Source organism: Lemur catta, chromosome 13 (assembly GCF_020740605.2).
Source record: "Lemur catta isolate mLemCat1 chromosome 13, mLemCat1.pri, whole genome shotgun sequence".
In the NCBI taxonomy this organism is placed as follows: domain Eukaryota; kingdom Metazoa; phylum Chordata; class Mammalia; order Primates; family Lemuridae; genus Lemur; species Lemur catta.
This window is the reverse complement of record NC_059140.1, coordinates 7,510,599-7,523,063: the sequence shown is the minus strand read 5'-3', so window position 1 is coordinate 7,523,063 and position 12,465 is coordinate 7,510,599. Positions and strand designations below refer to the sequence as shown.

Below are 12,465 nucleotides of genomic sequence, written 5' to 3'. Positions count from 1 at the left end.
GAGCTCAGAAATCAGCCCATGCATACAAGGTCAACTAATCTTTCACACAGACAACAGGAATATAAAATGCAAGAAGTATAGTCCCTTCAATTGGTGCTAGGAAAACTGGATATCCATAAACAACAAATAAAATTAGATAATTTTTCTTACACCACTATTAAAAATTAACTCAGAATAAAATAAAAAGTCTTGTGTAACACATCAATCCTTTAAAATCTTAAAACATATTTAAAAAACCTTCTTGGTATTGATGTTAGTAACAAATTTTTTAGATATGACACCAAAGGCATAAAAACAAAAGCAAACATAAAACAAGTTGGACAGCAACAAATTAAAAAGCTTCTGCACAGCAAAGAAAACAACAAAAAAGAATACTTTCCGATGCAAGAAAATATTTGTAAGCAATATATCTGATAAGAAGTTAATATCTAAATTATATAAGAAACTTATCCAAATCAAAGGTAAAAACAATAAAAATAATGATAATAATCTGTTTGAAAAATAGGCAAAAGACTGAATTGATATCTTCAAAATGAAGTCATACCAATAAATGGCCAAGAAGGATATGAATGTCAGCTATAATATCTCAATATCACAAATCATCAGAGAATTGTAAATCAAAATCATGATGAGATATCACTGTATACCCGATTAGGATGGCTTACATCAAAAGGAAGAGATAAGTTTTAACAAGAACGTGAAGAAAAAGAAAAAGAAATCCTGTACCAAGTTGGTAATTATAAATTGGTAAATTAGGAAAACCAGTATGGAAATTCTTTAAACAATAAAAAAAAATGGACTAGCATACAATGCAACAACCCCACTTCTATGTATATAAGCAAAGGAAATAAAATGAGTGTCTTGAGAAATATCTGCATCCTCATGTTTACTGCAACATTATTCAAAATTGCCAAGATATGAAAACAACCTAAACATTTGTAAATGTCGAATGGATAAAGAAAATATGCTACATATGCAAAATAGAATGTCACTCAGCTATAAAAATATTATTCAATCATTTCTACAACACAGATGGACCTGGAGGACATTAGGCTAATTAAAATAATCCAGGCACACAAAGACAAATACTGCATAATCTTACCTACATGGGGAATCTAAAAAGGTTAAACTCATGGAAGCAGAGATTACAAGGCTAGTTGCCAGGGCCTGAGGTAAGGAAAAATGCAAAGATGTTGTTCGAGGGTACAAACATTAAGTTATCAGATCAATAAGTTTTGTAGACCTAATGTATATCACGGTGTCTATAGCTAATAATAATGTTTTCATCTTAAAATTTACTGAGTATAAACCTTAAGTGTTCTCACTACAAAAAAAAGAATACGTAACTGTGAGGTGATACATATTTTCATTAACTTGGCTGTGTTAATCATTTCAAAACATATAAACATATAAAATCATTACACTGTACATAATAAGTATATAGTTATACTACTTTTATTTCTGAAGAAAATTCATATGATACACACAAAAAAACCTGTGAATGACACAACCCAAGTAAGCTTCATACTAAAAAAGAGAAAATTACAGTATTAGAGTTGGTAAAAGTAAAAAGTGGGAGTTTAATGCATGCTCAGCAATGTTCTAAGTGCCCCAAACATATTTAAGAAAAGTACGGAGTAGATACATTAAACTATACTACAGTTGAGAAATATGGGCACATAGAGTTAAATTATTAATCCGACTTCACAATAAAATCAGAATATTGATGTAAAATGACATTATATTTTCTTATGTTTAGGGAGATACTTAGTGTTCTGACAATGAGTATGAATTTCTGTAGAAACACATTTAATACTTTCACAGCATAACAAATCATGAAGCAGGAAACATATAACATCTGCTTGTGGTGATCCTGGGATTTCTGAACCCAATACCAATATCACCACTACACTCACACATTTCAGACACGAATGCAATAAATGCAGAGAAATTAAAACGTGGTTTGCAGACAGGTGTGTTGGCTCATGCCTGTAATCCAGGCACTCTGGGAGGCCAAGGACAGAGGATCGCTTGAGCTTAGGAGTTCAAGAGCAGCCTGAGCAAAAACAAGACCCCCATCTCTACTAAAAATAGAAAAATTAGCCAGGGACTGTGGCACATGCTTATAGTCCCAGCTACTCAGGAGGCTGAGGCAGGAGGATCACTTGAGCCCAAGAGTTTGAGGCTGCAGTGAGCTACCACGATGTCATTGCCCTCTACCCAGGTGGACAGAGTGAGACTCTGTCTCAAAAAAAATGCTTTACCTACCATAGATTTTTCTCAAATATACACACATATTTCCATGTCCTGTAATGTAATGGAAAGCAGTCAGCACCTGCAGTCCCTTATAAACCATGGACATGGCTTTTGTTCTCACTCTAACCTTAAAAGAACAATACTGAAGGGAAATAAAGTCCTTAGATAATTTCAGAATAAAGGACAGAGAACCCCCTATCAAAGATTAAGAGAAAGAAACCCAGGCTTCCCAGAATCCATTTCCATTGAAGCAGAGTTTTCCAAAACACTTTTTAAGATCTGCCTTCTTCCTTGACCTTTGGACCTCTCACCTGTGTCATCTGCTTCATTCACTCCCACCTACCTGGGTGTTTGGCTACTGTCTCATTTGTCTTCACATTCCAGGGCTCTTGCCTTTGCTCCAGGCAGGTGATCAGGTCTGGCTTAGAGGCAGCAAGACCTGTTTTATTTGAAAAAAGTAACATGACTTTTTTGGGATTCTTCAATTACCAATCTTGTACTGTGCTTAGTAGAGAAATGGGAACAGTATAGAAGACTCTAAAAAAAAATTAATCCCCAAATAGTAATTCCTGACAGACGTTTTAGAATATTAAGAAAGTATTTAAAATTTGGGGATCCTTAGCTCCATTACCTAGTACTCTGGAATCAAATATTGGTGGTGGACATTGGATTTTAAGCTGTGAGCAACAATATCTTATGCCACTAAATTTTTGGAATTATCACTAATGAAGAGTGAAGGATACAGATCAGCTCAAGAAAGGGAAAGATTAATGTCAATATAAAACAGATTGAAGATTTTCCTTCCCATACCAAGAAATCCCAAGTTTTCCTTGGGAACAAAGATCTGAACATCACTCATGCAAAGCACAAAATCCCAGAAAAAATTCTACAAAGGTAGAATATAAAATCCTTAGTGTGGAATAAAAATTGTGTATTGAAATGATCTTTACCCAGGAAGACCAAATTTCTGTAGTTCTCTAACATCACATCCCTATACAAATTCCGCTGAGCATTGTCAAGACATGCCCACTCCTCCAGAGAGAATTCTACGGCCACATCCCTGAATGTCAACAGTCCCTGAAAAAACAAAACAAAACAAAACACATATTTAACAAGTGGGCATGTGGAGAATTCTTAATTTCACTCCTGGTGAAATAACAGTGAAGAGAACTGGTTCTGACTGATATGAGTAACTGGAATTATTAAAAAAGACAATTTTTAACACAGAAATGTTCTCTAATATGTTATTTAACTCTGCAGAAAGAGGATGACATAAGGTCCAAAAGACTAGTGTAGATATTATAGTTTTCTGGATGATACAGTATAAAATTCAGGTCACCAACACAGGCATTTGTATTTTTGAGTACTATATTTACATCCTACAGGATAAGTTGTATATATTTTTCACATGGAAAAGTCATGTTGAGTTAGAAGGTATTAATACTTCTTAAATTTTGCAAAGTCTTCAATAGGTACAACAATGAACTAGAAATTCTGTTAAAATACAGATTTTGATTCTAAAAATCTGGGGTGAAGCCTGAGTTTCTGAATTTCTACCAAGCTCACCAGTGACATGAATGCTTCTGACCAAAAGGGAATATTTTTCAAACATTCAGTAGCAGCAGAGCCTGGCTTTATCTCAGTTCATCTGACCACAAAACAAATGTGAGAGCCTTTATTTTCCAAAACAAGTTATATGCAAAGGGAATCTAAAAAGAAAAGCGGAGCTTCGGGATAAAATGTGATGGTTTATGCCCATCACTTGGTAAATCTTCATAAGGTACTTAATAATTAAGAGAAAAATAATTAACCCTAATACTAGAAAATTGATAAAGAACACATTAACCAAATGACTACAATTAATATGAACTGTAATACAACAAATTACTACTAGGTGCCAATGCACACAGACATACCATCACTGCTGTGACATTTTGATATTTTTGGCCAAAGGAAAAAAGTAAATTATAATCTGAATCTAATCATGAACATTACTTTTATGCAAAGTTCAAGCTACAGATCTCTCTCATGTTCTGTAATCTCTAATAATGTATTTAAATAGTCTTTCTTTAGTATCCTGGAGAGAAAATCTCTTCTAATTATTCTTTTGCTCAGAACTTTCTGAGTTATTCTGAACATTTAATGTGTATTCTATTAATCTCGTTCTGCACAGAACTGATGGAGCAATTAGATAGGACCTAAACAGTACATGTTCCCCTTCCTCACTGATATCCTAGGGACTGAACTCATCTCCAATAGTATCTTGGGCATCCAAGATTCTGATTCTGAGATGTTTAATAGCCACAACGGGAATATTTTTTAATATTGCAGGTTATAAATTTATGGTAACAATTGTTTACGGCATATAAGAAACCTGGATAGAGAGAATGGAGAGAACACTCTGGTATACGGGGGAAAAGAATTTTTCAGAGCTTCTTGAATATCATTAAGAAAAAAAGGGAAAAAAAGTAGTTGAAATGAAGCCATTAGGTTGGAACAAAAAAGGAGAAAAGTAAAGGTCTGCAAAGTCTAAACACATGACATTCCAAGAGGAAAAGTGAACACAGCCCCTGACCTGGGACACATTCACCTGAGAACCAGCCATTTCTCTCTTCCTCCTTCTCTGAAATTTCTTCTTAGTTAAGATTATCTGGAAAAATCACACATGTATCTTGAGAATATGCATCTAAAGTTGTCAGCATAACCCTTTCCCTGCTACCACCACACCCACAGCAGAAGGACCATGAAGGGCAGAAAAAATTCACACTTCCCTGTCCTTCATCACAGGAGAGAGTCAGGAACAATGAGGTCCTACATAAAGATCAAAATTTGAGTTTTTTCTTTCCTACCCTCAGGTACCCAGCCCTGCCACAGTCACCAGCAATTTTTGCTGCAGCAGTGGGAATATGGACCACACTGACCTGCCCTACAAAACACAATCAGAGCAGGCCCTATGACCTTCCTTTGGAACCAAGTCTGAATTCAAGTCTCATGAATATATCTCAGAGCCCTTGTACTTTATCCAGGCAGCAACTTAGCATCACATGGGGCACTTAATTAAAATCGCATCAATGCTGCCATCTAGATCAATAGACAGACTCTGTGGGAGAGGGCACAGGTGATGGCATTTCAAACTGGCCAGGACATTCCAATTAGAAGCCTGGATGGAGAAACTCTTAGAATGTGCCTATAAATGACTTGGTAATCTGGAGCCCACTCTAAGTAATGTGATTCTGCAGCCATGGAAGGGGCCCATGAATTGGCTCCTTGAAAAGTCCCCTGTGAATGCTGATGTTGCTTCTCCTAGAGCCACTATCAGTAGCACTCAGCTAGAGACAGCAGGCACAGCACACAGAGAGCACTACACCCAACACGCTTATGGCAAAAATACTTTTGGTCTAAAGTGAAGACCACCAATTGCCATCCTGAAACATGCCAGTCTATTAAAAGTTCACAGAGGCTAGAGAAGGCAGCAGAGTCCGAGCAAGTCTGCATTTGGAAAACAACACGTGCCCTGCCTTCATGCAGTATTTACTGAGCATGTGCGATATGTTCACAAGTATGCTGCAGCAGTGGCCCCCAACCTTACTGGCACCAGGGACCATTTTCAGGGAAGACAATTTTTTCACAGACTGGGGAGTGGGGAGATGTTTGGGGATGATTCAAACACATTGCATTTTTTGTGAATTTCATTTCTATATTACTACGTTGTAATACATAACAAAATAATTCTGCAGCTCACCATAGGTTGGGGATCCCTGTGTTACAGTGCTGGAAAGTCAAACTTTGGGAGTTAATTGTCATAATATCCTGCAAGGTGGGTACTAAGTGCCCCATAATTTCCAGGATTTAGGTGAAGGGCCCACCCTGTTTCTTTTATCTACCATTGATTTTAAAAGGAAAATGTATAGAATAAAAGCTAAATATAAACAAATGGAAGAGATACAGAAAGGAAAGGTGTGGACTGTAGTTCAGAGGGATTTTTCATTGTGTTTACATTTACCGTCTTGTAACTTGTGGAGCAACTACTAAATGTAAAGGAACACAAAACAATTTCCTGGGTTGTTTCTCTAGAAACACAGGTTTTAATAAAAATAAAGAAAAAAAAATTAAGGCCCCAAAATAATAGCACTTTGCCCTTATTTATCTGCTTTCAGGTTTGAGAAAATTGTAAGCACCAGCTCTGGAGAGACAGCAGGAGAAGCCATGAAAAAATCTGATCTCCTCTAATAAGCTTTGTGCAGGGAGAATCCAACATTGGACCAGACCTAGACAAGGCTCAGAAGAGGGTGGATCTGGGCAGGTTGGGGCGGGGAGAGGGCCCTGGGCTTCTCACCTCTATTCTGTTAACGTATATTCAGTTCTGTCTTTCCTACATCTTCCCAAGAGAAACTTGACTCCCAGAGTTTGAATAACTTCAACCTATGCACATCATTTTGGGGGTCTATTTTATAACATAATGACAAGCAATGTCATCAAACCCCTTAGGGTTTTTTAGGACAATTATATTTGAAGCTAATTATTTATTCTGGAAGCCTAAGAGGAAAAGACCCCTCAAGAGTGAAGCCTGCACCTATAATCCCAGCACTCTGGGAGGCTGAGGCAGGAGGATCACTAGAGGTCAGGAGTTGGAGACCAGCCTGAGCAAGAGCAAGACATCATCTCTACTAAAAATAGAAAAAATTAGTCAGGTGTGGTGGGGCGTGCCTGTAGTCCCAGTTACTCAGGACCCTGAGGCAGGTGGATTGCTCGAGCCCAAGAATTGGAGGTTTCTGTGAGCTAAGCTAATGCCTCTGTACTCTAGCCTGGGTGACAGAGCGAGACTCTGTCTCAAAAGAGTAAAGCCTGGTGGGCACCTTATATGTTTATGTTACATCTGGTAATTCTGAACAATGTTTGAGAATTATAATTAAAAAGACAAGTATTTCCAATCCCAGGAAAACTCCACAGCGGTAGCACAGAAAGAAAACTCTTTCATTACATAATTAAATCAGAATGGGATGTGCACCACAGACAATCTCCTAAGAGCTTGCAAAAACAGAAGGAAAGGTCACCATCATTAGTCCTCAAGTTGAGATGGAGCAGGGTCCCCTCTTATCAGCCTGCAGAACCCCCCAAGTATGTAAATAGATAAAAAATCTTGAATCCCTTCAAGGGAAATCCTGGGCAGCTAGGTAGCCTTGAAAAGTGAATAGGCAACTTGATGAGCAAAAGAGAATACTACCTACAGTCCTCCAAGCAAGCCAGAGTCATGAGGTGTTTTAGTTCCCTGTGGAAACTAAAAGATAACCTCTTAACATATGTTCTTGGGTTGTTTTCCAGAACTCTCCCGCTCATGGAATATGCAGATAGGAGGGAACTGAAGAATTGAACTGTGACCACAGTTTTTTTTACCTAAATTTCTCTCTGAAGGGCCTAGAGAGTGTCATACTCACCTTAATATCACTTTCTGCTAATCAAGTCATCTCTGAATCCACCAATGACCAAGAAGCCCCTGCTTCAAGATATTCTAAACCAATACATAACCTCTGTGTACTGATTTGCAGTTTTGCCTGAAACTTCTGCTTTCCTCAAATGTGCCCATATCTTTAAAAACCTTTGCCTGTGAGCCACTGGGGAGTTCCAGTCTTAAGCATTAGGTGTCCATTCTCCTTGCATGGCATCTTGCAATAAAACGCTCTTTCTCCCACTGCAACTCTTTGCATCAGCATCTGTCTTGACTGTGCTGGGGGAGTGGACCCACTTTGGTTTGGTAACAAAGTAGAAGATTTGACAACATTGTTTCTCTTGTATAAAATTCATTCTAAATTCATCTGGTGATTGGAGAGATTATCGTGTTTTGGCTATATTCCAAGGAAAATTAAATTTTCCACATCTTCATGATAGGAGGTAGTTCTATAACTTGGAGCCATGTGCCCACTGAATGTAAGCTTCCACTCTCCAATGCAAACTGTGGGATAGGGCTCTATCTTCTTTGCTATTTACATTTTAAAGCAATGGGTTAAAGGTTCTAGAGAAAGACATTCCTGAGTCAAAGATCAACAAAAGGCCTATTTAGATGTGAAGACGATTTACATATAATTCAAAGAATATTCTACAATTTTTTAAAATGTTTTTTATATATAAAACCAAGAAAAATTTAGCAAATGTCAGGGGGATAAAGAACACTACTAGAGCTACAAAAGTATATCCAGAAGAAAATTTCAAATGAAATATGCAAAACACATAAGAAAAATGTTAAGCTTCCAAAACACGCAAAAATGACCTACAACTGTTTGAATAGAAGAGAAAAACATCCTCAGATATCGATTCTAACACAATCAGTAGTTTGACAGAATAGGCATAAAGTTGACAAATAAAAGAAAGCACCTCATAAATAAAAACATATTAAAAATGGAAATGCACACTGAAACTAATCTATCAGTTGTCAAAAGCCCCACAATTTTCAGTGATGCTGTAGAGAAAGAGGCACTTGTGAACATTTCTGCTGGGAAGCCAAAATTATATAATCAAAGTACAAAGAAATGCACAATGACATTAACCTTGGACTCTGGAAACCCAATTGCAGAAATGTACTGTGCAATTTGTTTCAGCAACATGAAAAATATTTTCAAGGTTATTCCCTGTGGCTTTAATTGTCATAGCAAAATATGGGAAAGTTACAGTTATGTCCATTAACATGGCACAGGTTTACAGTCCCGTGACAGCCTCATATTCAAACACGCTGCAGCCATGAAGGTAAGAGAGAAAGGTGCCTGCATGCCTTCACGGCGCAGCTGACAGGACACACCGGGGAGTGGAAAAGGCAAGGTGACGGGACACCCGATTCCAGTGCCTGTTAAGCATGCGTATTTAAACAAGGAAACTAAAAGGCAAACCCTAAAACTAAAAGCAAACTCAAATAAATGAAAATAACTATGTATTTTATCAATATGACTAATGTTTTTAGTTTAATGCAAACAACCATGCCTTCTGATTTATCAGCAATATATGTGTGTATTTATTATAACTTTAAGGTTACTGCTTTTATGATACTTGTCTAACATACAGGAATATAAAAATGGTTACTAAAAAGTTCGACTTTGAGATGATGGCTAGACTTATCTAAAGTCTCATGAGATTTTATAAACATAATTGTTAACACTGAATAAATAGACAAATGGACAAAATCTTATAAATCAAGTTATAATAATTATGTTTCACAATATGTTCACTGAAAAAAGTTTTCTCACATATTTTTGGTAACTGTACCTTTAGAATTTTGCTAACCTAAATTAAACAGTGGATATTTGTTGAGTATATAAATCACTTCCAAATAAGATATAATGCTAAGATATTAATTACTAAATATGAGTCTGTATGCTTTTGGCTTTTTATTTCAGAGAAAAAAGATATTTAGGTATGTTAGCAAATATGTCTTGTTCCACACTGAAAAATTATTCCATTACAAAGCCTACATGTCTAAAAATTATAAAATGACTATTCATAAATTGTTACTATGTGACCCACAGTTAAACTTCCCTACTTCTTAGGTTTTCACTATGAATTAAAGTTACTAAGACTTAAAATCTTGACTAACATATGGTAATTAAAACTAAAAAAAAGAGAACCAATTCTACATACAGAGTATATCAATTCATGAGTGGAATTGTAAAATGTGGTATATGTATACCATGGAGTATTACTCAGCTATAAGAAATAACGGTGATATAGAATCCCTTTTGTTCTCCTGGAGAGAATCGGAACCCATTCTATTAAGTGAAGTATCTCAAGAATGGAAAAATAAGCACCACATGTACTCACCAGCAAATTGGTTTCCCTGATCATCACCTAAGTGCACATTTGGGAATAACACCAATTGGGTTTCAGACTGAGGTGGGGGGTGGGGGGAAGGGATGGGTGATACCTACTTGATGAGTGCAATGTGCACTGTCTGGGGAATGGACACACTTGAATGTTCTGTCTCGGGGGGATGGAGGGTGGAAGGAGGGGATGGGGGTATAACTACATGATGAGTGCGATGCACACTGTCTGGGGAATGGACATGATTGAAGCTCTGACATGGGGGGGGGAATGGGTGGGACATGGGCAATATATATAACCTGAACTTTTGTACCCCCATAATAAGCTGAAAAAAGAAAAAAAAAAAAGCTGCATTGTCACAAAACTGGAAAAAAAAATTAACGTACTAGATATAAAATGTATAATTACAAACCTTCTGGTGTCATAATTTTATAGATAAAAAGTAGCAATATTTTATCACATGATATGTTTATTGATCATAAGATTCTTCTGGCTCACATTTCTCTAAATTTTTTTATTAGAACATCAACATATGTACTGCTAGCAATGTCATTTGCAATCCATATAATTCAAAGTGCTGCTAGTCATTCATGGTACATGCTAGGTCACAATTCCTAATGATTACAAATTTTAAAAATAATCTTTTTGTTTATGTTACAGGGAAAATGAGGTGTGTTTATGTTACTGAGACAATGAGCTGTGCTTATAAGCCATAAAAATATTATGAGAAATTATTTCAAAATAAAAATTATTATACATCTGTAAAAAAAAGGATTTCATTAAAATTAACTTTAATATTAATAATACAATAATACCAGAATAAAATTTGGCTTTTGCATTTTAACAAAATTTTCAGCAAATATTAATAGGAGATAATAAAAAAACACTTTGGTTCACCTTTTTAAGTAAACTGTAAGAAAAAGAAAATGGGCCGATGCCAGGCGCCATGGCTCACGCCTGTAATCCTAGCACTCTGGGAGGCTGAGGTGGGAGGATCGCTTGAACTCAGGAGTTTAAGACAAGCCTGAGCAAGAGTGGGACCCCATCTCTACTAAAAATAGAAAATTTAGCCGGGCGCGGTGGTATTCGCCTGTAGTCCCAGCTCCTCAGGAGCCTGAGGCAGGAGAACTGCTTGAGCCCAGGAGTTTGCGGTTGGTGCCAGCTAGGCTGACACCATGGCACTCTAGCCCAAGCAACAGAAGGAGACTCTGTCTCACTTTGTTGATTGTGCTTTAACTATGACCCTTTTAAGTCTTGTACTATTCCTTATCGGAGATTACCTTACGAGCTTCACAGAGACTGAGAAACTCCTTTCACTGGTCAAATAATTCAGTCTATTTGCAACATTTGGCAAACTTTTCAGCATTTCCATTGTACACACCACCATCAATCTTCCATACTGGTGGAATATACAAATGGGGTAATAAAAAAATCAATTGACAAAGTTTACAGAAACTTTTAATCTTCCCTGGCCTAAAGCTCTTCTGTTGGTATGTTTATGTTCTAGCCCCTTGGGTAAACATCAACTTTCTTCCTTTAAAATAAAATTAGGAAGGCCCATGCGCCTGCATTAAGTAGCATCCAAAGCAGATTTCCTTAAAGGTAATATTCTTCATTACTGCCAAGGCCTTATAAAACTTCTCACTAAAAATTTTATATTAATTAAACATTCTTTTAACATCAAGCTCCCAGGACATGTTGACATCAAAGATCATGACCTCTACCCTAGAAAGTATATTTATTGAAAATACCATCAAAAAAACATCTCCTCTAACCTTGTGAAGGGGAATCGTGTCAGGTATTGTTGACCAGTCCCTGTGCTGCTAAATTGAAGATCAACGTCTCTTATAATAATGTATACTTCTAAACTGCCCATAAATTGAGCATTCCCATTAACTCTCTTCTCAGTTTCAATAATTTGATATAACTACTCATGGAACTCAGCATAACACTTTAATTACACTTACCAGTTTATTAGAATTGGTACAGGTAGGAATGGCCAAATGCAAGAGATGTCTAGTGCAAGACAAAAGGGTGGGGCAAGATGGTGCTGGAAACTAATGCTGGTAAATAGCTGTGATTAAAGAAATCTCCCATCCTTTCTGTTCATTAAGAGCAGCTCACTGCAAAGAAACACCCTTTACATTATGACCTACATGATGCTTCCTGTTTTACCTATCACAAAGTCAGATACAGACCTAAAAATTCCCATTTTTGCTTCATAAACAATTAGATGAACAATTCTGTATTCACTAGTCTAAACAGAATACTTGCTAACCAAATGTGACTTAAGTTACTCTCCTGCCAGGCCTCTGAACTGTAATCCTCCCTCAGCCTTAGCCAGTATACCTATAACCCTACTGTCTGCCCCTCCTAAGAATAGTCTGACCTCAGGGTAAATCATTC

General features: G+C 36.8%; 1 protein-coding gene across 5 annotated transcripts in view; it reads right to left on the bottom strand.

Annotated features, from left to right (window-relative positions):
• Positions 1–12,465, bottom strand: part of LOC123649457 (zinc finger protein 679-like) — a 52,757-nt gene that overhangs the window by 36,041 nt on the left and 4,251 nt on the right. For 3 of the 5 annotated variants that reach the window (XM_045567609.1, XM_045567610.1, XM_045567607.1), the window contains exons 1-3: positions 3,823–3,872; positions 3,207–3,333; positions 2,600–2,695 (exon numbers count right to left, since the gene is read on the bottom strand). The exons of 1 other annotated variant lie outside the window; for it this stretch is intronic. In XM_045567609.1, coding sequence (XP_045423565.1) covers positions 2,600–2,695; positions 3,207–3,333; positions 3,823–3,831 — 232 coding nt within the window. In that variant the 5' untranslated portion in view covers positions 3,832–3,872. Of the gene's footprint in view, positions 1–2,599; positions 2,696–3,206; positions 3,334–3,822; positions 3,873–4,877; positions 4,907–12,465 lie in introns of those variants that run through there. One more of the 5 variants, XR_006739009.1, reaches the window with a different exon arrangement.